The 26,791-nt window shown below is 35.0% G+C and overlaps 1 protein-coding gene across 3 annotated transcripts in view; it reads left to right on the top strand.

The window, feature by feature from the left end:
• The window catches only part of GRID2 (glutamate ionotropic receptor delta type subunit 2), a 1,475,947-nt gene that overhangs the window by 1,309,189 nt on the left and 139,967 nt on the right, over positions 1-26,791 (top strand). For all 3 annotated transcript variants that reach the window (XM_045472791.1, XM_045472773.1, XM_045472783.1), the window contains exon 14: positions 14,459-14,625. In XM_045472791.1, coding sequence (XP_045328747.1) covers positions 14,459-14,625 — 167 coding nt within the window. The remainder of the gene's footprint in view (positions 1-14,458; positions 14,626-26,791) is intronic.

Below are 26,791 nucleotides of genomic sequence, written 5' to 3'. Positions count from 1 at the left end.
TGTCAAATAGTAGTAACTGATAGTTACTAGTTAAACAAATGATATAGGTGATAAAATATAACAATATTTTACTAAGTTTTCTTTTGATCCTCTGGTAAAGCAGTTATTTTTGTTCTTTTTTAAACTCTGTATTAGAGATTTAAATTTTTAACTATATTTAAGACACATAAGGGCAAGACTTTCCAAAGGGAAACAAATACAAAAATACTAATTAAGCATAAGTAGATTTAAACATATAATTAAACATTAACTATATTAAGTAACAACAATGGCATATTTTTTTCAGTGCCGTACGTGATACTGTATGATGATTTTACCCTTTCTGTTTCCCTTTCCAAAAATACTTCTCTGAATTGCTTGCAACCTTTAGCACATCCTTCTTTTATAGAGTGATAAAGCTAAAATAACTAAACATAAAATTCACTTTGACTTGCAAATCTGCTCTTATCTAACCCACATTATAATGATTCTGGTGTCATCCCAATGGCATGGTATCAATCTAAATATGCTGTTAACAAAAATGTTTGAGCATGAAATACTTAGGAATTAAAAATTATCAGCAATAGCAGGTGTGTTAACTTGTAGGGATTGGATTCTGGCCTTCCATACACTTCGATTCTAAAAGCTTGCTTTTAAAAGACCAGCTTTTTGGGGCGCCTGGGTGGTTCAGTCAGTTAAGCGTCATACTTCGGCTCAGGTCATGGTCTCACAGTTTGTGGGTTCAGGCCCCATGTTGGGCTCTGCGCTGACAGCTCAGAGCCTGGAACCTGCTTCAGATTCTGTGTCTCCCTCTCTCTGCCTCTACCCCGCTTGAGGGCTGTCTCTCTCTCTCTCTCTCAAAAATAAATAAACATAAAAAGAATTAAAAATAAAAGACCAGCTTTTTATCAATCCTAAACCTTGCATCTACAAATCTATAGACTAAATCTGTCTGAGATGTCCACCACTTTTAAACATTCTGAATGTTATCCTAAGTTAGAGTCCTGTTTCTTGACAAAATGATTTTAAAGCACAGAGGTACTTTGAACATGTGAAATCAATGCTGGATTGCAGAAGTTATAGTTTTAGCTGCCTTTTCTGCTATTATTATTATTATGAAGTAATATTATTTCAAAAAATGTGTCATTTTTTCTCTGCAGCTTTTTGTCATAATCTCCACATAAAATTGAACAACTCAGGTGTAGTCAGTTCATCTTTTTCCAAGCACACTGGTTTCTTCAAAAAAATAATCAAACAGTTTTGGGAAAAGCAGCATAGAAATTTCTCTTTTATGGTCATCTTTTTCTCCATTGTTATCCTCAATGTATTTCCAAACTAGAGAACATTCTTCTTGTTTCACACTTAGAATATGCAACTTTATGGCCATCTATATTGAAAAGTTAATAGCCATCTTGTAGGCAAATGTCTAAGAAAGCCATCTCTTTCCATTTCTATTAAGTAAAATCTCCTGAGTGCTTCTCACATTTTGACAAAACAAAAAAATGATAAAAATTTTAAATAATGAAAGCTTCATTATCTCAGGTAAACAAACCATGTCCCTTTTTGCAGTGTCATATACATGGTATACAGAATATTTCGCAGGTAGGATCTTTTAATTTTCTTTGATAAGAAGTTTAGCTATGGAATCAAATTTGATGAAGTTTACATTTCTTTGTAGATTGTATTTGGACAAATTATCAGTCAACTTTTGTTTTTTTATGCAGTTTTATTAACATATTCATAGAAATTAGGAAAACAACTTGACATTACACTGTTTAAATCAAAATACCTAAGAGCTAGGGTGATTATTTTTATTGTTGACATTATGTGACTCCTAACTTTACTGTAGAAAACATGATCATTCAGGTAAAGTCCAAAAGAGTCAGTCTATACTACAGAGTCTCAGCAGATCTATTATCAAAATTTCCTCCTTTTGTTTACCACAGCACATTTTATTTGCAACCTCAGAATCAGGGAATCTAGCTTTACCCCATTTCAGAGAGCTATGAGGAGAACAATCCGATAATGTGTGTTTGTTCTTGTGCTATGCCCAAACTAATTTAGCAGTTGCTCTCTTCAGCTGAGCATTGGTGCCTTTTGGAAGACACAAAAACTTTTGGTTTGCCTCATCCCCAAGTTGGAAGATACAGTCTCTGTTGTATGCTTTCTCATTTCCTTTTCCACCATACTCAATTCCCAATAACCCATGTCATATCCATCTGCTACAAAAATCATCACTTTCAGCCCCTATCTTTTATCCTGTGGTATGGATTTTGTACCCCAACCTTCTGTATCATTACCAAAAACCTGTACTCCCCCCCCCCCGCCAGCCCCACAAGAAGTTCCCCTTGATGTAGAGCTTCCATTGCTACAACTGGGATATCACAGGCCAACTGGGACAGTTGTCACCCTAGTCCTTCCATTTGAGCCTGTAGGAACAATGAGCATTTTCTCCTTCAATTCATCTGTTCAATTTTTTGGTTGAGAAATTGAGGTTTGTTTGTTAGTTTATAGCCACATAGATCTTTTTAGGTTCACAATTGAATCTGGTTAAATACCCTGCTTATTTTTCTTTTAAAATTGGATTCTTACTAGTACCACAATGCTCTTGTCCCAGAATGTGTTCTTCTTGCTCAGGTTCATCTTCCCCTCTCTAAATGTGGCACTTGCTCTATGGGTTGTCTTTTTTCTTTATCAGTTTATGAGGACTCAAATCTGATGGTTGGATTATTCTAGGGATTGTCCGTCTTGCTACAGAAGTTGAAATGTCACTCTCCTTATAGACCGAAGTATAGACCGGAGTATAGAAGAAAGTGATTCACAAATCTCCCTGCTGAGGAACCTGGAGGAAGCTGGGGCTCTCCAGTCTTCTGCTGTGTCCCAGCTCCATGAGGGCAGATCTGTGTCCACTTATTCAACTCCTTCCTGACTAATTTAAAGGCAGCAGAACAGGGGCGCCTGGGTGGCTCAGTTGGTTGGGTGTCTGACTTTGGCTCAGGTCATGATCTCATAGTTTGTGAGTTCCAGCCCCACATTAGGCTGTGTGCTGACAGCTCAGAACCTGGAGCCTGCTTTGGATTCTGTCTCCTTCTATCTCTGCTCCTCCCCTACTCGTGCTCCATCTGTCTCTCTCTCAAAAATAAATAAACATTAAAAAAAATCTTTTTAAATAAAGGCAGCAGAACAGGCATATTCATGGGGACAAATATCTAAGGAAAGAGGGCAGGAAGATTTGAAATCCAAATTGTGAGAAAAGCATTGCCCCAAACTTGGTTTCTTCATTGCCTTCCCTGGAGGTTCTGCTGGTTTTCTCAGGTACTCACCCTGCCTGCAGGAGAGATTTCTTAGTCTTTTCCCCACACAGAATTATCCAGAACTCCAGGCCTTACTACCCTTCTGTCTTCTAGACCCTAGTAGCCATTTGTTTCAAGAGAAAGTTGTCAGTGGAAAAGTTAGCTGTGCTTAGTTTTTCACATTCCCAGAATGCTTTAATACACTTGAAAAAATTAGTATTCCAATGGCCTCAAAAAAGAGAGGCAAAGATAAAATTTTTAAGTAAATACACTGCTTCTTTTCCAGGTTAAAAAAGGATATTTTCTAAATAGCTGATATCTATTTTAAACACATTCATATCTTCCTTGTGAAAATCTATTCCCTGTGATGACTATCTTGGAGCACAAATTCAAATCTCAAAATAATAGCAGGTAAAATATAGTAGGCCAGCAATTAGGGCAGCAGTAAACAAAGCCATATATATTTTAAAAGTGAGTCTTAAGCACTAAAATATGGACTTGGGCATGATTTATTTTGCTAGATAAATTCAGATGAAATGATGAATGATGCTAAATTATTAATTTGTTCAAAGTGGGAGAGGCCACCACCTAGAACCATATGTCATAAATATTAAAGCCATCCCATCTAAGGACTTATGTGGGCAATGAATTATAAGGACCACCGTAGATCGATTCTGGGTTAATCATAACTCTTTGCGCCTGTAATTCACAATCACTTTATCCCCTACTGACCATTAGTTTAAATTGTAAAGAAGTTAGCTTGGTGTGCAAAGCTAGAATTTATTTCTCCCAGTTTGTTCTCGGGCCTTTTGGTTTTTATTTTGTGAGGAAAAATAATAAGTTTCCATCCTGCAGCCTTTATTTTAATTTTAAAAAGCTCTGCTTTGGTTTTAATCCTGAAAACCTGAAATACTTAGATAGCAGTAACTACAAAATCAACAGGCTTCAATCGTCCAAAATCATATAAACCAGATATTCATTCATCCCAATAATTCTTTGTAGTTGAGAATTTTAATGTTTTTTTCTTTCAAGTTTTCATTTACATTCCAGTTAGTTAACATATAGTATTGTAATACTAGTTTCAGGTGTAGGATTTCATGACTCACCACTTACATGCAAGACCAAGTGCTCATCACAAGTGCCCTCTTTAATCCCAATCACCTGTTTAACATATCTTCCTACCCACTTCCCCCCCAGCAACGCCCAGTTTGTTCTCTATGGTTAAGAGTCTGTTTGGGTGCTGGGTAACTCAGTCAATTAAGCATGCAGCTCTTGATTTGGGCTCAGGTCATGATCTCAGAGTCCATGAGTCCGAGCCCCCCGCATGAACTCCACATCAAACAGCCTGCTTGGGATCCCCCTCTCCCTCTCTATCTGCCCCTCCCCCACTCATTCCCTCTCTCTCAAAAATAAGTAAATAAACTTTAAAAAAAATTTGTTTTATGGTTTACCTTTTTTTCTCTTCCCCGTGTTCATCTGTTTTGTTTCTTAAATCCCATATATGAATGAAATCATATGATACTTGTCTTTCTCTGACTGACTTATTTTACTTGGCATAATGCTCTCTAGCTCCATCCATGTCATCGGAAATGGTAAGATTTCATTCTTTTGTATGGCTGAGTAATAGGCAAGCTGTTTTTTAAAAGCTTAACTTTTATTTATCTTAATAGTGTGATCATATAGCATTAAACAAGTTGCATTCTTTTCATGGCTCTTGCTTTATACTATGGTGCATTATTTTTATTTGTATAAATATTATTTTTCAAACTAGGTAGGCTTTGCCTTGAAGGCAAAGGCTACCATATCTCATATATTTTTAAATTCCTACAGCAAGTATCTCCCAGAAACTGATCTTTAGTGTAGTGGAAAAAAGATGACCTTGAGCTGAAGTTTCAAATCTAGTCATTGATAACACTTAAAACAAGTTCCATTACCACATCTGAGTTAGGCATCATAATATCAGCTGCCTCGCAGTATTGGGAAGAACAAATAAACTTGTGTGTAAAGGGCATTTTTTAAGAATGGAAAAAATTCTTTATAAATAAGGAAGACATCAGAGGACAGATATCCCTTCAGTGAAGGGATATCTCATCTTACACTTTGGTTTAAATGTCATCTTTCCATAATTGTCCCATTGATTTTTTTAGTAAAAAAAAAAAAAGATTATCATTGATGTATCTCTGTAGCTATACATTTTGAAGTGCACTTTTAAGAAATTTTCTCAAAGATTTGTGTGAGAAAGAATATGGCTTCCCAATTAAAACCAAAGTCATTGGGATAACTGGTAGTGAAAGTCTATTTGCTTATTGTGTGGACTTCTGCAGTTATTATAGGAGATGGCTGCCTAATGAATTGAAAAGAAAAGTGTTTTTAGCATTAGGTCACAGTAGAGGATTCAAACCTGGGGCATTCAGGACAAGAGGATTCTACAGAAGAAAAGAAATATGCCATAATCCAAAACATGATGAGAAGCACAGGTGCAGGTTTTGAAAATACATTTTTCCCATCCTTCAATTTACTTGGCAAGAAATGCAAATATTTGAGAAAATAATATTGAATATTTATAGTTCTTCACCTGATGGATGGAAAATTGCAGAAAACTAGAACATTCAAAAAGTGTGCATGAACAAAAACTGGTTTCCAAAGAGTATCTGTGTTTAATCAGGCACTAAACATAAGGAACTTAAATATTTGGGGTTTTCTTGTACAACAAATTCAGTTACCAGAATATTTAAGCAGGCTGCCCTGATTACCTCAGTGAAAGTCAATTTCCCTTTCTTTAAATCACTTTAACATTTTAAGTTTTGTTTATGGTACATACCATCATAAGCTTTGTGTTACAAGTAGTACTTGACTTATCTCCACTACTGAGTTGTAAGCAGCTTGAAGGCAAGAGCCCAAGTCTTACCTTTGTATTTCTTACAGATCCCTTCAAAATCTTCAAGTTAATGCATAATGATTATGAGTAAAGTGGAATTCAAAGAAATACTACTTTAATCATACTATGGAAATGAAATTAAGCCTTGTTTCATCTCAACAATGAGAAATCCATCAAGACTATTGGTATCTCAGCTCCACTATAAGGACACAGGTGTTGAGCATTAGCAGCTACCACCTTCCATTAATCCCCACAGCATTCTGGTATCTCTATTTTAGGGACCAGAGATTGACAATATTGGAGGTAGATGCCATTTTGGCTTCTTTTCCCTGTAGCATAAATGGGGCCTGGAATTTGATGACATAAAGCTTCTGGATGCACTTTGCCCTCTGTTTAAACTTGTATGAAGCACTCACTTGGTATGGAATCCACTGGTAAATAAGTCAGTGGCCTACAATGTAGCTGCTTATAGAAATATGACTTCAAGAGCAAAGACTAGTTGAAATTGTTTTAGATTTTTTAAATGTTTATTTTTGAGAGAGAGACAGAGTGTGAGTGGGGGAGGGGCATAGAGATAGGGAGTTACAGAAACTGAAGGAGACTCCAGGCTCTGAGCTGTCAGCACAGAGCCCAATGCGGGGTTTGAGCTCATGAACCATGAGATCATGACCTGAACCCAAGTCGGATGCTCAACTGACTGAGCCACCCAGGCACCCCAAGACTAGTTGAAATTTTTAAGTAATATCCCATCACCTAGTCAGATGGACTAAAAATTTTCAAACCTTCCATTGTTATCCTGTTGAACAGTGACTTTAGGTTTTGTTGATGCATATTTTCTAGACAGCTTTAACCTAGTGGTAAAAAACTATCCAAAAGACAATGATTTTATGTTTTAGTAGATGAAAAAAAAAAAGGATATTTTTAAAAGCTAAAATGGTTTGGGTTACTACACAACATTTCACTGGTATTGCTACAGGCTATAATCATACTGTTTTAATGGTTCTCTTTAAAAATGAATTCATGTTGCTTTGTAACATTAGAATTATTAGAAACACGTGTATATGGCAATGATAATGTTAATATACATTTAATTCGAGCTTTACAGTTCACAAAGCAGTAACAGCCATGCTAGAACACTTTTCTAATAGCAAAGCAATATGTCCCCAACTGAGGAGGTCCCTTGAGAGTTATAAAGAAGTGCAAGGAAATCTAGGAGGCCAGAGTGGCTGATTGCAAGAAGAGAAAAGCAGAAATCAAAGTAGCTTGTTAGAGGAGGCTTCAGGGTCACTGCTGTCTCTGTTACTTGTATGTTTAGACCTAGTAAGCTAAAAGTAGATATGAAAGTTGGTAATTAAAGGTAACAGAATATGCCACCCCAAAATATACTACCTTAGTATATTGATGATTTTGAGCTGTAAGCACTTGAAAAACAGCAAAAGCAGGGAGAAGCTTTCTCTAAACAACCCTTATTTACCTAAAGATAAATTCTCAGAAAGGAACTCAAGTGTCATAAATCCCCTCCCTGGGATTTCATCAACAGGGAATGACTCACATCACAGGAGAAGTAACTAGAAGTGAACACCATATCTAGACAAACTTTGTCATAAAAGATCACACCTCTCATCTATTCTACCAAAGACCATTCACCTTTCATAAATATGATTACTCTCTCATAAAAAGTTTGCTTCCCCCCTCTCCTTTCCAGTTTAGATAGCTGAATTCTAAAATCACCTTGAGGGACTCATTTTTCCCAGAGTATCTCTCATGTATACATGAGGTATGACATGTTGATAAACTTCTTTTTGTTTTCCTCTTGTTCATCTGTCTTTTATTACAGGGGTCTCACCTAAGAACTCCAAAGAGTAGAGGGAAAATCATTTTTGCAAAAGATCAGAAAAGGGGAGGAAGGGCTGTGGGACATGAGTATAATCCTGCCTGTGAGTATATATGGTATAAGACTGAAGATATGAATAATCAGTGTAGAGGAAATCTAACCAAGTATTTCCCCCTTTCTCATACCAACACTCCAAGAATCTGTTAGTTTTTATAAGTGCATCAAACCTCATGTATATAAAACCTTTCCTGATTATATTACCCATTTTTCATTTAAAAAAGTGTATTTAGGGGTGGCTGGGTGGCTTAGTCGGTTAAGCGTCTGACTTTGGCTCAGGTCATGATCCCACAGTTTGTGAGTTTGAGCCCCACATCGGGCTCTGTGCTGACAGCTGAGAGCCTGAAGCCTGCTTTGGATTCTCTGTCTCCGTCTCTCTCTGCTCTTCCCCTGCTTGCGATCTGTCTCTCTCTCAAAAATAAACATTTAAAAAATTTTTTTAAATTTAAAGTGTCAAGATTGAATTAAATTGAATTGAATTATTGCATTGAATAATTTTTTCAAGGAAAGAATTTTTATCTCTATTTCATCATCTCATAGTTTGGTTGGGGTTCACCCCAACAAAAGATGGTAAGTATTCACTGAGCACAGTAAATAGGCCTATAGCTTTTAGACTATATTTCATGAAACACTTTGTATTAAATATCTAATGTTGACTTGGTCTAAGAAAATACATTAAAAATGCAGTAACTAAATGTATCAAATATTTACTTATATTTTATTCCTTTTATATTTAGATATTTCATTTTTCCAATATAAGAAAAATACATTCTTACATGTTCTTCTAGCTTTGTGGGCTTTTTTTTAACTTAAATTATTTTTTCATTATAATTAGTTTGTTATACTATAGTAATTTTTTTTTATTTTGGTGTTACATAGTACTCTAATATTGACCTTTTTGAAATAATCACCTGTTTCGCTACCATTTTAAAAATATTTCATATTTCCACACTGACTTGAATTATGACCTATATATATATATATAATATTTACATATATATAATATTTATATATTTACATATTTATATATTTACATTTATGTATATAATATTTACATACTTTTATCAGTTTTGTAGGTTTTTTGTCTATTCCACTGATTTTTTATTCTCAAACAAATCCCATGCTATTTTATCTTTAAACTTTATTACATATTTTACTACTTGATGTTCTAAGTCTCCAACCATTTTTTTGAGTTTATTTATTTATTTTGAGAGAGAATGAGGTGACAGAGAGAGTGCAGGGGAGAGAGGCAGAGAGGAAGAGAGGGAATCCCAAGCAAGCTCCACACTGTCAGTGCCGAACCCAACACAAGGCTCAGTCTCACAAACCGTGAGATCATGACCTGAGACAAAATCAAGAGTTCATGCTTAACCAACTGAGCCACTCAGGTGTCCCTCCAATCACTTTTTATTTTCAAAATTTCTTTGTGGGGCGCCTGGGTGGCTCAGTAGGTTAATCATCTGACATCAACTCAGGTCATGATCTCACAGTTCATGGGTGTCAAGCCCTGTGTCAGGCTCTGTGCTGACAGCTCAGACCTGAACTGCTTTGGATTCTGTGTCACCCTCTCTCTCCCTGCCCCTCCCTGCCCTCACACTCTGTCTCTCTGTCTCTGTCTCTCAAAAATGAATAAACGTTAAAATTTTTTTTTTAATTTCTTTGCTATTCTCATCTGATTTCTTCCAAGTAAATATGCAAAGATTTTAATTAGTCCTAAGACATTCTTTTGACATTTTATTTAGATTTCATTAAATATCAAAAATACTGAGTAAAATTGGCATTTATTTTGCAATTATATGTCTATTCTTTTTGGAATATGTTATGTCTTATCTAGAAACAAGTTCAAGTCTATTTCAATCAAGTGCTGAAGTTTTCTCTATATAGTCCCTTTTCATTTGTTGTTAAATTTATTCCTAGGCATTTATATTTACTGTAAAAGGATATTCTTACTAAAATTATGTCTTCTCTCTTATTGACATAATAATAGAAAAGCAACTGATTTGTATATATTTATTTATAACCAATCTCTTTGTTGAGATCTTTATTTTTCTAATATTTTTTCATGTGATTCTCATGGGTTTCATAACTATGTCATCAAATAATGATAATTTTGTTGGGATACTTGATCAGATTTTTGCTTCCTTACTTATTTCATAGGCTATAATAATAACAACTATGTTAATTTTGGGGGTAGTTTGAAGTAGTTAGTCTACGCCTTGTTAAGCAAGAATCTTTCTGTTCTTACTTTATTAGGTATATAGGAATGTAGATAGATGATAATGGTTTTCAATTTTGTCAAATGTCTTTTGATGTCTTTTAAAGATTATTTAAAAATTTGATAAAGCCTCATTTGTAAGATACATTATCCTAGTAACCTTCCAAATACAGAATCAGTGTTGCTTTTTCCTGTTTAATAATACATTATTCTTTTATTATACCATTAAAATCATTTTGCTGATATTTTAGGGAGAAAAAAACACTCAAATTTATGGCTGTTTCTCATATTTTACTATCAACTTTATTTAGCTCTTTCTCTGTGCTAGTAAAAGTACTACTTTTGAGAAAATTTGATAATTTTTCTTTTCCCAGGAAATTATCAAAGTTATCGATATTTTAATTTTATTCCTGTAGAATATTGCATACTATTTTTTACTCCATATAAATAACTTATTTCATTTCTAGTTTTTAACTGTCTGTATTTTTTTGGCTTTATTGAGGTATAGTTGACCACAAAGCTGTACTATATATTTGATGTGTACAACTTGATGTTTTGATACATATATGCATTGTAAAGTGATCACCACAATAAAGCTATAACATAGCCATCACCTCAAATCATTGCCTTTATTTTTGCTTGTCATAAGAATAGTTAAGAATTATCCTTTTAGTAAATTTCAAGTACCAATAAACTATATTTACCATGTACTCACCAGGTTCTGTACTATAGTCACCATGCTATACATTAAACCTCCAGAACTCACTGATCTTGCATAGCTGGAACTTGCGTCCTTTTGCCAATATTTCTTCATTTTCCCTATCTCCCACCCCCAACCTCTGGCAAACGCCATTCTACTCTGTGCTTCTGTAAATTCAACTATTTTAGATTCTAAATAAATATGAGGTCATGCAGTATTTGTCTTTCTATGTCTGACTTATTTTACATAGCGTAATGTCCTCTCGGTCCATCCATGTTGCTACATATGTCAGAGTATTCTTCTTTTATAAGGGTGAATAATATTTCATTGTATATCTTTTATCCATTCCTCTCTTGACAGACATTTAGATTCTTGTTTTGTCTTGGCTATTGTGTATAATATTGCAATGAACATGGAAGTGCAGATATCTCTTTGAGACACTCGTTTCATTTCCTTTAGATAAATAACCAGAATTGAGATTGTTGGATTATATTATAGTTCTACTTTTAATCTGGGGAAGAACCTCTATAATATCTGTACCAATTTACATTCCCACCAACAGTGTACAAGAATTCCCTTTTGTCCACATCCTCACCAATACTTGTTATCTTATGTCTTTTTGGTAATAGACATTCTAACAGGTTTGAGATGATATTTCATTGTGGTTTTTATTTGAATTTTCCTGATGACCTGATGACCAATGATGTTGAGCACATTTTCATATATCTTTTGGCCTTTCATATATCTTCTTTTGAGAAATGTCCTTTTCCCATCTTTCAATCAGGTTATTATTATTTTTTTTTTTTTGCCATTTTTGAGTTATAGGAGTTCCTTATGTATTTTGGATATGAATCCCTTATCAGATATGTGGTTTGCAAATATTTTGTTCTATTCTGTAGCTTGCTTTTGTCACTCAGTTAATTATTTCATTATATATACAGAAGCTTTCTAATTTGATACAATCTCAATCATCTAATTTTGCATTTGTTGCCTGGCTTTTGGTTGTCTCATATCCAAAAATCACTGCCCAGGTTACTGTTAAGACACTTTCTTCCTATGTTTCCTTCTATGAGTTTTAAGTTTTAGGTCTTACATTTAAGTTTTTAATCCATTTTGTGTTGATTTTTGTATATGGTGTGAGATAGAGGTCCAATTTCATTCTTCTACATGTGACTATCCAATTTTCCTATCACCAGTTATTGAACAGACTATCCGTTCCTCATTGGATGTTCTTGGAACTCTTATAGACCATCAATTGACTGTAAATGTATAGATTTATTTCTGAAATTTCTGTTCTGTTCCATTGATCTAATTTTTTTAATGCCACTATCATATTGTTTTGATTACTGTAGCTTTGTAACGTATTTTGAAATCAGAAAGCATGATGCCTCCAGCTTTGTTCTTCTTGCTCAAGATTGCTTTAACTATTTGGGGTCTTTGTGGTTACATGTCAATTTTAAGATTGTTTTTTCTATTCCTGTAAATAATTCCATTGGAAAAAAAAGAATGCCATTGGAGTTTTCATAGGGATTGCATTAAATCTGTAGATCACTTTGGGTAGTATGGGCATTTTAACAATGTTAATTCTTCTAATACACAAACACAAGATTTCTTCCCATTAATCTATGTCTTCTTTAATTTCCTTCCTCACTGTTTTGTAACTTTCAGCATATAAATATTTGACTTCTTTGGTTACATTTCTTCCTAAGTATTCTGTTATTCTCATTGCTATTATAAATGTCATTGTTTCTTAATATCTTTTTCAGAGAGTTCATTGCTTGTGTATAGAAATGCCACTGATTTTTGCATGCTGATTTTGTATTCTGCAACTTTACTGCATTGTTTTATTAGTTCTAACAGCTTTTTTTGTTTAGTCTTTAAGATTTTCTACATATATGATCTTATCATCTGCAAACAGAGATATTTTGACTTCTTCCTTTCTGGTTTGGATATTTTTATTTCTTTTTCCTGTATAATTGCTTTCGCTAAGACTTCTAGTACTATGTTGAATAGAAGTGGTGAGAATGAGCATTTTTGTCTTCTACCTTTGTAGTACTGGAGTTAAGTCCTCAAGGGGATAGGCTGCTTTCAGGAATGTAGACAGGACAACAGTTGGTTAGCCAATCACTGAGAACAGCCTTGTCTCCTGAAAGTATTATTCAGTCTTAGATTCTGTCACAGTTACACAACAAGGATCCCAAAGCTCCCACAAAGGTACTTTGTTCATGGATGGCTGCCAAATTGTTGTTTCTATGAGAAGACCTCCTATTCCTTCATGTTGCTGATACCACTTCCTCTATCTGTATTTATATGTAAAAGTTTTCTTTTTCCCTAGTCAGATTTACCAAGAAATTGCTTTCTAAACAAACAAACTAGCTGAATATTTGATTTAATTATTAGTTCTGTTTATTTTGTGACTTAATTAAATTCTATATTTATACATAATTTTTAAATTAATTTTATTAAGGTTGCCTTTTATTTTTGATAAATTTGTAATTTAGGGGAAAAGTCACACTTATACATAAAAGATAATCACTAAAAGGTGTTGTAAACAACCCAGGATCAAGTTATGTTCCCTAAATGATGAGAGGGAAGATTGTATAATTATTCTTTCCTCATTTCAATGCCCAACAAAAGGGTTTCATTTAAGTCCAGCTGCAAAATTTCCATAGACCACACTTGGCAACAGATAACTTAGAATAACATAAGATAGGAAATATGTCTTGTCAGCAGGGTAGTGTTAATTATTTTTCTTCAGTGAGAGTTTGACTTACAACATTCATTTAGAATATAGGTCACATGCAGGGGCACCTAGGTGACTCAGTCGGTTAAGCCTTGGACTTTGGCTCAGGTCATGATCTCAGGGTTCCTGAGTGGGAGCCCCACATCAGGCTCTGCGCTGATGGCTCTGAGCCTGGAGACTGCTTTGCATTCTGTGTCTCCCTCTCTCTCTGTCCTACTCCACTCACACTCTGTCTTTCTCTCTCTTTCAAAAATAAAATAAAAAACATTTAAAAAGATAAAATATCACATGCAAGGAGACAATACCTATATCGGGTGAGTAGAAAAACCTACCTGGCTTAGAAGCCTAATAACCTCGTGTTAGAAGACAATATCTCTCGTAATAACTAAAAAAGTGTAACTTCCAGGTCCGCAAAGAGACAAGTCCAATTACAAGAATTACTGTACTCAGAGAAGCTCAAAGACATGGCTTCTTTTCATATATTTATTGTTTTCCCAGTCCAGATGAGATTTACTACTATAAGCTATGTTGCCTGGAAACATAAACAACATTCTAACTTTATCTCATTTCCAAGAGAACTGAGCTTTAAATTAGCCAAAAGCCAAATTCTCATTCAGAATATGTATGTAGAAATATAGGTCCTACCATGTTTTTATACAACTAAATATACACAAATGTAATATTTTTTACCTTGTCTGTATAACTTAAAATTCCAAACTTAAATCCTATTTTCTGCTTTTATTCTCCATATTTTCACAGGTAAAATATGGAAATTATGCGTTTGTATGGGATGCAGCTGTATTGGAATATGTGGCTATCAATGACCCAGATTGTTCATTTTACACCATTGGAAACACCGTTGCTGATCGGGGATATGGAATTGCATTGCAACATGGCAGTCCTTACAGGGATGTTTTTTCACAAAGGTAAGATTTGTGTGTGGTCCAAATAAGGAGAGACAAAAAAATAGAAAAAGAAAATCTACTTGATTACCCATTTAGTTTTATTACATTTTGTTTTCTTTGTTTGGAAAAGCATAATAAACAACAATAATAAAAGGTAGTTATAAATGTTATTAAATGACACATTCATTTCCTAAAGCATGTACTGATGTATTATTTTTTCCATAAAAAGGGAGAAATATTGCTGCATATGACTGGTTTTACTCTTTAAAAATTGATATGCAAAAGAAAGCAGTATGTTAATAATTTTTTTAGAACTTAATTAGCAGTTTAGTCTCTGAATTTTTAAGGACTAAGTGTTGTAGCAAAATGAATTCATTCCTATGAATACTAAACCATAAAATAAACTTCAGGACAAAGTTAAATGTACTTAGGACCAGTCTGATGTACTGAAGCACATAATGATAGGATCTTTCCATCTGAATTTCACAAAGGAAAAGAATAAGAATTTTAGACTCCCTCACTTGGCATCAAAGTATATGAGACTTTGTCACGGAATTAAGGAGATGGTAAATTAAGAAATTATATTCATCCTCAAATTCAAGTTTTCTTTTATAATTTTTTTTTAAAAGAAAAGATTTTGAAATGTGTATTTTAGATTAACAGTGTGTATTGAAAGACCTGGGCCTGAGAGGCACTCCCAAAGATCACTGCATTTCATTCTATCTACTACCAAACAAGTGTGGACCTAAGAGATTGCAGTAGCTTTTCGGTAGAAGTATATTTCATTTGACATTGATACTGCATTTTGTTTATTTTCTAGATATTTTGCTACCTATTTTCTAAAAACCAATGCCAGACCAAGAGGGCAGTACCAGGTAGTACTATGGCCCCAAATTTCAAACTATTTGGGTTGCATTCCTCCAGATTTTAGGATAACAAAAAGCTAGGTATTTTCATTAAAAAAACAAAAACAAAAACAAAATTAAGTCAGGAGTCCAGAATCGATGTCCAAACTCTCCCATCAGCTGACAAAAAATCTAGGCCTCTCTCCTTATCTACAGAAGAGGAAGTTTGACAAACTCCAAGGTCTGTGTTAGACAGCTTTTCTGTGTAATAAACAAGCCCCAGAGTACCAGTGACTTTTTGCATTCATGAAACATAAGGCTGTGATTGGGTGAAAGTCTGCAGCGGGCTGCAGGTCAACTTCTCATTCCAGGGCCAGGTTGGAGACGTGGCCCTATCTGGGACAACCTGTTTTCACAGCAATGAGAAGTTGCAGAAGGGGCTGCCAGAAACCTGAAGTGCTGCTTGTGCTTTTTAATTGGTTGTGGCATATACCACATCTGCCACAAACCACTCAAGAAAAAGAATCCCCATGGCCAAGCCCAGAATCAATGGGGGTGGGGAACTGTACTTCACATAAAGGGAAGAAATAAGTAAATAATTATGACCAAACATACAACCTACCAGTGGCCCCCTATGGCTCTGAAAACATCAAAAATGACAAAAATGAAATAAGAATAAATTAGGAGGTAAAGTACTTATGTATAAAAAGTGATTAATCAGTTAAAACACCTTTATTGATGAGTAGATTCTAAGGGGAACAAACTGGAAATCAGTTATGCTGTAGAGATCTTACCTGGAAGACACTTACAGTCTAGTTGGAGATTCATGGCCCGTGCACATGAAACAATGAACAATAGAGACATTTCTAGAACCTTGTGCTGACATTTACATATATACAGTATCAGTATTGCATCTTTATATTGCACTAAGTTGTGTAGCTGAGATATTGAAAGAATTGAATACTATACAGAATGAAGAGTTAATCAAAGGAATCATGAATGGAAGTTCTCCAGAAAAGGTGAGCTCTGAATTTGACCTTGAAGGATTAGTAGAGAATAGTTAAGCTGAAAGGAAAACATAGATAATTCTTGGAGAAATGATGAAGACAACAGGGTAGAAGTAGGAGAGAGGAGAATATGCTGAGAAGCAACAAGGGCAGCAAGTTAATTTGAAAGGAAATTCGAAGTTTGGAAGTCGTATTGTAGACCACAAGCAGCTGTGAAAACCTATAGCCCATTCTAGAGCCTGGGGGGGGGGGGGGGATGAAGCAGGGGTATTTAAGGCAGGGTTAATCTAGTTTTGAGCTGAAGGATGGATTAGGATTGACAAAACTAGAGCAAACCTGGAAGCATGAGACAAGGAAGGCATAGTTCATAACTGGGCAATGGAGAATGAGGAGGAAGGAACAAATAGAAGAGATACTTAAAAAAAAATAATGTTTATTTATTTTTTAGAGAGACAGAGACAGAATGTGAGTGGGTTGGGGCAGAGTGAGAGGGAGATACAGAAACCCAAGCAGACTCCAGCCTCCAAGCTATCAGCACAGAGCCTGACACGGGGCTCTGACTCACGAGCTATGAGATCATGACCTGAGCTAAAGTCAGACGCTCAACCAACTGAGCCACCCAGGTGTCCCTAGAAGAGATACTTCTAAGCAAAGAGGCACACCGTTGTTTTTACTAATTTAGAAGTAGGATGGAAAGCGTAATAGAATGAAGGAGATGCCGGGGTTTATGAAAAGTCTAATGGATACTTACCATGAACCATGTAGTTGAGAAAAGGATTATTTATTCCATAGTTGTAGTTAATTGGGCTTTTCTTTTTGTTTCCCGAACTGATTTCTGGGTCTTTTATGCAAAAGAAGAAGCCAATAAAATCAATACACAAACATAATGGCAACTAAAGAAATAGTTATTAAATCACACTAAGTGTTCCATTTCTTATTATCCCTGTGGCGCTTTACCTAAGAGAGATTTTTAATTCTGAGAAAATACAATCCAGTGAACTGCTGAAAAACAATACTAAGCATTGAGCATTATTTTTCCTTTGATTTGCATTATGGATGTTGGCAATTTAAATTGTCCCTTTCTGTGGAGCTCCTAAATAATGACCTATGTATCCTGGTTTCTTGGACATCTGAAAGAAGAGAGATCTAGGAAAGAAACATGATCTGGCGACTGTTGATGTGCCAATGCATCCTTTTATACACATGTGCCACATTAATCTATTACCCTAACTCCCTCCCTGAATTCAGAAAATATGTGCATTCATTCTCTTGTGCTGTGGCCATTAGGGAAAAGATATCTCTTTTTTATTAACTGATTTAAAAAATTATAGACCATAAAATTTAATGATTGTAGTACACCTTAGAAATTATTATAAACAACTTTAATACATCAACTTATCCTGGGCTCTTGATTATGCTAGATCACTGATTGCTACTATAATTATTTTCAATGAAAATGATAGCATTCAGGGTGATTTTTATATGAATTAAATGCTAATTTCTTCTCAGGTATCTATACACCTATACCATGACTTATAAGATACCAAAGTATTCAAATATGTAATAAATATTAATATCTAATAAATATTATGTATTGATATAGTAACTACATATATTATGCACTATCTGCCAAGTATCTTATATGCTTCTATACTTTAATGACACTTCAAAACAATCATATGAAACGCTCATTTGCTTATTGTATGTTTGCATATTAGTGCACAACTATTATACTACAAGTGAATGTGCTGAATGGATGGCCTGAGCTTTGGCAAATGTTAGGTTAAGCATCAGAAACACAGGCTATAGGGATCTACTCACTTTACAATTGTATGATTGTAGACACACTCAGGAATGACTGTTAAGGACCAGTAAATGCTACAGTATATATAATCATAGAATCAGATTGAGGAGTTTTGTTTCCTTGTCTGCACAAATAATAGATAACTTGGCAGCAGAAGCTGAAGTATTTATGCAATCTCATTGGATAGGCCAGAGTTCTAGTGGGTGAGTGATGTTTGCAGTGAATTCTCTGACACCATTTCATCAAATGCCTATGTGGCCCTTGTCTTGTAATAGGTCTTTGTATACAAAAATTATTTAGTCAAAAGCTGTTACATTAAAAACATTTAAGAGTAGAAGAGAGCTGAATTTTTCAGTGATATTATTACTCTTTTAATAAAATAAACTCCAGTGTTGATTTCAGAATCTTAACCATTCATAAGACCAAAAAATGATTTAAAAATATTTATTGAGCATTTAGTATGAGCTCATCTCTGTTCTCAAATTTTAGCGTATACCAAGGAGTAATTAATTCATAAGTTTAATGTTATACTTCATCAATAAAAAAGTCCCTTTTTTGCCTATTGGCTTCTATCTCTAAACTTTAGGAATGAACCACCTAGTCACACAAAAACAAGGACATATTTCAAATTGTATGGAGAATGATTTTGTTGGATTCATGATATTGGTACAGATGCATAAATAATATTTCAACCTAGTCACAGAATTTCAGAATTTTTATAAACGGAATAATCGGTAGTTCCCTTTCATCAACGATGGAACTAGTTCAAAGGGGTAAATTACTTACTCAGAATCACAAAAGGCAATAAAGCTAGAAAATTTTCAAGAGTCCTAATTCCATGTCCAGTTTTCTCATCATCATGCACCCTATCTTCCCTCAACTTTCTTCTAAAAGCATATAAAAATAATACTATATTATGTTTACATGTGCCAAATTTTGAGTAGCAAAATGTAGTTTGCAAAATGTAGCAATCTGTGAGGTAAGTACTAGTATTATCCTCAATTTATAGACACAGAAGCTGAGACATAATGAGGTAACATAATTTGTCCTAGTTCACAAAGCCATTGAGTATGAGAGCTGAGATTCAAATCGAGACAGTATGGCTCCAAAAATTGTCATAGATGTTTAACAATCTGTGTTTTAAATAAATACTTACAGATTGCCCTTTCTCTCTCTGCCCGCCTTCCTCTCCCTCTTGGGGGCACAGAATAGCATTAATCATAATCCTTGACACATGACATACTTTCATTTTTGGTCCATAAATGACCACTTTTATTTGTTTAATTACTTTTAATTTTCTTGAATATAGCCTCTTTTTTGTTGTTGTTTCTTCCCTTTGCATTGTTAACTGTTAGAATATCTGTGCTTCACTTTGGTTTTGTTTTTGTTTTTATTTTTACTGGGGCCCTAATTTCCAGAATAGCCTGGATAGGCCAGGCATAATTTTTTTGAACTGAAGTATAGTGTAATTGACATACAATATTATATTAGTTTCAGATGCACTAAAAATGATTCTACATTTATGTGCATTATAAAATGCTAACCACAGTAAGCATAGTTACCACCTGTCACCATACAATGTTATTACAATATTATTGACTATATGCCCTTTGCTACACTTTCCATCCCAATAACTTATTTATTTTATAACTAAAAGTTTGTACCTCTTCATCCCCTTTACCTGTTTCACCCATCATTCCACCCTCATCCCCTCTGGCAATCACCAGTTCATTATTTTTATTTATGAGTCTATTTCTGTTTTGTCTTATTTGTTTTGTTTTTTTAGATTCCACATGTAAGTGATAGCATATGGCTTTTGTCTTTCTCTGTCCAACTTACTTCCCTTTGTATAATAGCCTCTAAGTCTATGCATGTTGTCACAAATGGCAAGATTCCATTCTTTTTTATGGCTGAGTAATATTCCTATATATATATATATATATATATATATATATATATATATATCTCCATCCCATTGTCTTTATCCATCTATCAATGACCACTTAGGCTTCTTCTACATCTTGGATATTTTAAATAATGCTGCAGTGAACATAGGGATGTATATGTCTTTTTGAATTTAATGTTTTTCTTTGCTTTGGTGAAATACCCAGAAGTGGAATGGCTGGGTTGTAGGGTGTTTCTATTTTTAATTTTTTGAGAAACCTCCATACTGTTTTCCACAGTGGCTGAACAAGTTTACATTCCCACCAACAGTGCTTTCTCTACATCCTTACTAGCATTTGTTGTTTCCTGACATTTTGATACTAGCCACTCTGACAGGTATGAGGTGCTATTTCATTGTAGTTTTGATTTACATTTACCTGATGATGAGTGATGTTGAGCATCTTGTCATGTCTGTTGGCCATTTGTTTGTCTTCTTTTAAATAATGTCCGTTCAGGTCCTCTTCCCATTTTTTAATCAAATTATTTAGTGCTCAGTTGTATGGGTTCTTTATACATTTCGAATACCCTTATCAGGTATATCATTTGCAAATATCTTTTCCCATTTAGTAAGTAGCCATGTTGTTTTGTTTTTCCTTCATTGGAAGGCTTTTTAGTTTAATGTAGTTCCAGGTTTGTTTGTTTGTTTTTACTCTTGTTGCCCTTGCTTGAGGAGACAGATCCAAAAACAAACAAACAACCAAAAAAATTGCTAAGACTGATTACCCAAGAGTTTACTGACTATGTTTTTCTTTTAGGATTTTTATGGTTTCGTGTCTTACATTTAGGTTTTTCATTATTTGCGTTCATGTTTGTGTATGGTATGAGAAAGTGGTTGCGTTTCATTGTTTTGCATGTAGCTGTCCAGTTTTTCCAGCACTATTTATTGAAGAGATTATCTTTTCCCTATTGTATATTCTTTCCCCTATTGTTGTAGATTTATTAACCATACATGCATAGGTTTATTTCTGGGCCCTCTGTTATGTTCCATTGCCCTGTGTGTCTATTTTTGTGCCAGCACCATACTATTTTGATTACTAAAGATATGTAGTATAGTTTGAAATCTGGGAGTGTGATACCTCCAACGTTGTTCTTTCTCAAGAGTGCTTTGGCTTTTTGGGGTCTTTTGTGATTCCTTATAAGTTATAGGATTATTTGTTTTGTGAAAAATGCTATTGGCATTTTGGGAGATTGCATCAAATATGTACACTGTTTTGGGTGGTATGAACATTTTAACAATATTAAATTTCCAATCTATGTATGTGCTATATCTTTCCATTTGTGCCATCTTCAATTTGTTTCATTGGTTTCTTATAGTTTTCAGAGTATAAGTCTTTCACCTCCTTGGCTAAATTTATTCCTAAGTATTTTATTCTTTTTGATGCAATTGCATATGAAATTATTGCCTTAATTTTTCTTTTTTCTAGTTCATTATTAGTGTACAAAAATGCAAAATATTTGTGTATGGTGATTTTGTATCTTTAGAATGCATTTATTCTGTTAGTTTTTTAGTGGAATCTTTTTTTTTATTTTTTTGTGATGTTTATATTTATTTTTAAGAGAGAGAGAGAGAGAGAGAGAGAGAGAGAGAGAGACAGTGTGAACCAGGGAGGGCCAGAAGAGAGGGAGACACAGAATCCAAAGCAGGCTCTAGGCTCTGAGCCAGCAGCACAGAGCCCAACGTAGGGCTCGAACTCACAAGCTATGAGATCATGGCCTGAGCTGAATTAACTGACTGAGCCACCCAGGCACTCTTTTAGTGGAATCTTTAGGGTTTCAACATGTAGTATTGTGTCATCTGCCAAAAGTGACAGTTTTACTTTGCTTTACCAATTTGAATGCTTCTTTTTTCTTTTCCTGAAGAAAAGAATTTTTCCTGAAGAAAAGAATCATAATTTCCTGATTGCTGTTTGGATTCAGAAAAACCACATTAGATCTTTTTCTGTCTTAATATTTCTTACAGTTTACTTCTTGGGTCCTGCCTCATGTTGGTAAGCCCCTTGAGTTCAGGCATATGTCTCTACATCTCTAGTGGCTACCTTTGTGCAAGCATAGAGTAATCATTTAACAAATATTTGATGAATGAACAAAAGATCTACCTAACTTTTTGATCAAAGATCATCCCATTTACTTATATTCTAATAAATTAAATACCTATTCTTTGTGTTTGTTAGGAAAGAAAGAAAGATAAAGAAAGATAAAGAAAGAAAGAAAGAAAGAAAGAAAGAAAGAAAGAAAGAAAGAAAGAAAGAAAGTAAGAAAGAAAGAAAGAAAGAGAAAGAAAGAAAGAAAGAAAGAAAGAAAGAAAGAAAGAAAGAGAAAGAAAGAAAGAAAGAAAGAGGGAGGGAGGAAGGAAAGAAGGAAGAAAGGAAGGAAGGAAAAGAGGGAGGAGGGGAGGGAGGGAGGAAGGAAGGAAAAGTCTTCTATTTTCTGTTACCATAATATTTTTTTTTTCTTTCTGGCTTTCTCCAATTATTCATATAATGAGTAATAAAAACTTAGAAGAAAAAAGAAAATAAACAGAGCACATGTCCACCTTTCTTTCCAGCTCCCTGCTATTAAGAACTTATATACTTTCATTCCCACAAGGAAGGTAGGAATATTCCTTTAACTTGAAAGCTTAGAGCCCTAATCCTTTTATTCACCGATAAGAATGAGGTACTCTTAAACCACTTTGTTCCCTTTTCAGGAAGAGAAAAAAAGCTGATTTCCCAGCTAGCAATTCCAAAATTAACCTCTGCACTCAGAAGGCTGGAAGGAGCTCTCACATAGACACTTATAACCGGAAGTTAAAGAATTGTTTTCCCTTTGGGTATACATAATATATACAGTCTCTGGGCTCTGAGAGTAGGAGTGACATTATCAAGATACATGTGTAAATATTTAGCAATATGAATTTATACATTACACCGGTATGGATAATAAATGTTGAAAAATTTTAGAAAAAAAGAGATCATTGCTGAGTAGAATAGAGCTATTTTACTAGACTTGAGCTAGAAAGCTTCAAGGATAAGTAGAATTTGGATATGGGGACAAGTCTAAGTGAGATACTCAGGAAAACATGAGGAAAGTATCAAAACGAAAAAGTCACCGCGTGTTGAAAGACAATGAGGAGGAATAATTTGGTTGAAGAGGATAGTGACAGGTGAATAGAAGCAGAGAAGCTAACAGAAAGTGTGCTACACCAGAGTACTGAAGATAGCTGCTATTTATGAAATACGTATGTGCTAAACATTTGATATGTCTCATGTAGTATTTACTACAACTCCGTAAATTGGGCATTTATTAATTTTTTTTTTTTTTTTGCATTTTATAAATTTGAGGAAATTGAGACTCAGGTAAGTATCCTACCAAAGTCACACAATATTTACAAATGGAACTAGGACTCAAGCCCAGGCTGGGGCTTATGTCCTCACTCAGGACCCCACACCAGCTCCATGAGGCTCTGAGGAGAATATGTGGACGCAGGAGTATTTGAGGAATCCAAGGTGTTGGGTTAAACAAGACAAAGCTTAATTGAGAAAAGCCATTTACAAGACTTTTGTAGTATTCCAGCTGTGAAGTGGGGAGAATATTCTCAGATTGAGGAGAAAAGATTAGAAAAAAAGGTATCGTTTGAAGAGGGGTAGAGAGGACTTGGTGGCAATCAGAGGAGTGCATATAATCCAGGAATCTGAAAGGGAGACAATGTGCAGGTTCAAGTGGTCACAACAGCTTTCTCTTGTGTTCTCCTTCCAACTCTTATTTTTCTTTTTCGACCATTTATTGCAAGTGTTGCATCAGCTCAGTTTCACCTCTGGGTAAAATCAACTGGAAAACGATTTCTAGATTATTTTTTTAAAAATGTAAGTCATTACCCAGTGCATATTTATTTTAAACAGCCTTCCAGCTTACAGACTTTCGTTCTACAGTTGCTCAAATTACATTTACATATCCCTAGTGGTAGTCTTCTGTCTCACACATCAGGTACTGTTTTTAAAAATAAAAAAGTAAATAAATTTTACAAAATACATTCACACACACCACTGAAACCAACTGGTTTCATCACATCCACATTTTCTGTTCGGGATCAAGAAAACAAGATAATTTAGATGGTCATGTTTATACAAAGTAAGAAAGAAAAATGTTTCAGGGGATGCAAAACAAAAGCGAGAGAGGGCATGAAAGATTCACTGTCAAATAGAGACTAAAGTAGAATAAAATAATAATATACATTTGTACATGCGTTTTCATTTAAAATAACAACATACTTTAATAAAGTGTTAAAGGAAATTATTGTCTCTTCTCATATTATATGCATTTATTAAATAAGGATTAGCCTCTGGAAACCATAAATAATATACTATTCCTATTTCAGAGCTGTCCCTTTTAAAACATTTATTTTAAACCTACAATTTTAAATTTATGGAACTTCGGCAAAAGAGAAAAAATGAAGTAGCTGATTAGTCAGTGATTTTTTTCTGTTTCCTGAATCTGCATAAATCTATTTTTGTGCCTAATATTCTCTGGACTTTACCCATCACCCTGACTGCTGCTTCTGGTGGAAAACCTAAGTAATTCACATTTGCTTCAGTGTTTGGCCTATGTAAATGAGAATATAAGTACAATTGGTGATATTTCCCATATGGAGATATCTCAAAAATATTCATCATTTGGGCACCATATGATTAGAGGTTAGTTTTATTAATCTCGTAAAGCGGTAGCCAAATTTTAAGAAAATTACCAGCCTTTACTCTCAAGAAGCAGACAGCATTCTTAATGCTGAACACAAACCCAACCATCAGATAGTGCAATCCCATGGAGTAGGTTTTGAAGCATTGCAAGATTCTATTTTCCTTGCACTTACGTCACACAGCATTTGGGGAATACTTCATCCAAGGTACAAGAGTAACCCTTATGAACAAGCGTCTTTATTAGAATTTTCTGAAAAAAAGTACTGAGGCACAGGGAAGATAAATGACTAGTGCAAAGCGCAGAGCAATATTTCAGCTGGATAATGAGCCCATGACATTAGACCAAGCTGCTTTGCAAGAAGTCTGATCAGTCCTTCATTATTTTGTAAGATTTGGGCTGTTTCTAGATCTCAGGAAGTATTGTTTCATTCAAAAAGCAGTTGTTTTACAAAAAGCATAGTTATTATAGTGGCATAAATTAGGTGTGACTAAAGGCTGAATTTTTAACAAAACACTTAAGAACTTAAAATTGGAAATGTGTATTGCACTTGAAAGCACACATACGGGGGCGCCTGGGTGGCGCAGTCGGTTAAGCGTCCGACTTCAGCCAGGTCACGATCTCGCGGTCCGGGAGTTCGAGCCCCACGTCAGGCTCTGGGCTGATGGCTCAGAGCCTGGAGCCTGTTTCCGATTCTGTGTCTCCCTCTCTCTCTGCCCCTCCCCCATTCATGCTCTGTCTCTCTCTGTCCCAAAAATAAATAAACGTTGAAAAAAAAAAAAAAAAAGAAAGCACACATACGCACACACACGTGTGCACACACACACGCGCACCTGAGAAGCAATTATAAGCCTCTCAAAAATACTCTATCCCATTATACTTACGTCATACTTTTCCATTCAAAACACTCATCTTACGCACAAGACTTAGCCCCAACATATTTTTTCACAGGGAAAATTTGATGTCATTGAAGATAATCAAAGAATGTGGTGCTTTTTTATAGACCCTTAAAATATTGTAAGAATAACAACGTGGGAATAAGCACGTGGGCTTGCATGATAATTACCTTGATAGAAGGAACAACCATAGAATATGAGACATGAATATGACTTCAGCATGCATTTAGAATTCCCTTATTTTACAAATGTGAAACTAAGAAGAGAAGTTGGATGACCTGCCCAGACTTTAAATTTAGATCAGGAAAAACAAACAAAGAAACAAAAAAAACTTAGGTCGGAACATGCCCTGGGGACTACAAATCCAGGTTCTCAGTCCAGGGTTCCACCCCCACCCCGTTCTGCCAATATCTTTGTTAAAAAATCAGTTTTTTGGGCGCCTGGGTGGCGCAGTCGGTTAAGCGTCCGACTTCAGCCAGGTCACGATCTCGCGGTCCGTGAGTTCGAGCCCCGCGTCAGGCTCTGGGCTGATGGCTCAGAGCCTGGAGCCTGTTTCCGATTCTGTGTCTCCCTCTCTCTCTGCCCCTCCCCCGTTCATGCTCTGTCTCTCTCTGTCCCAAAAATAAATAAACGTTGAAATGTGATTTCAAAAAAAAAAAAAAAAAAATCAGTTTTTTATCCTTAGAATTCATTACTAAAATAAATGTTTTCAGAAGCATAGCTATATCTTCTATAAAGGAGCAGAAATATTAGTAAATATGTTTAACAGAGTCATAAACATGACTAGAACACCTGTTTAAAAATTGTCATTTTTGGAGCACCTGGGTAACTCAGTTGGTTAAGCTTCTGACTTCAGCTCAGGTCATGATCTCACAGCCTGTGAGTTCCAGCCAGCACCAGGCTCTGTGCTAACAGCATGGAGCCTGGAGCCTGCTTCAGATTCTGTGTCTCCCTCCCTCTTTGCCCCTCACCACTCATGCTCTGTCTCTGTCCCTCTCCCTCAAAAATAAATAAAAATGAAAA

The sequence above is a fragment of the Leopardus geoffroyi genome, chromosome B1 (assembly GCF_018350155.1).
Source record: "Leopardus geoffroyi isolate Oge1 chromosome B1, O.geoffroyi_Oge1_pat1.0, whole genome shotgun sequence".
Lineage (NCBI taxonomy): Eukaryota > Metazoa > Chordata > Mammalia > Carnivora > Felidae > Leopardus > Leopardus geoffroyi.
This window is presented reverse-complemented; position numbering and strand designations above follow the sequence as displayed.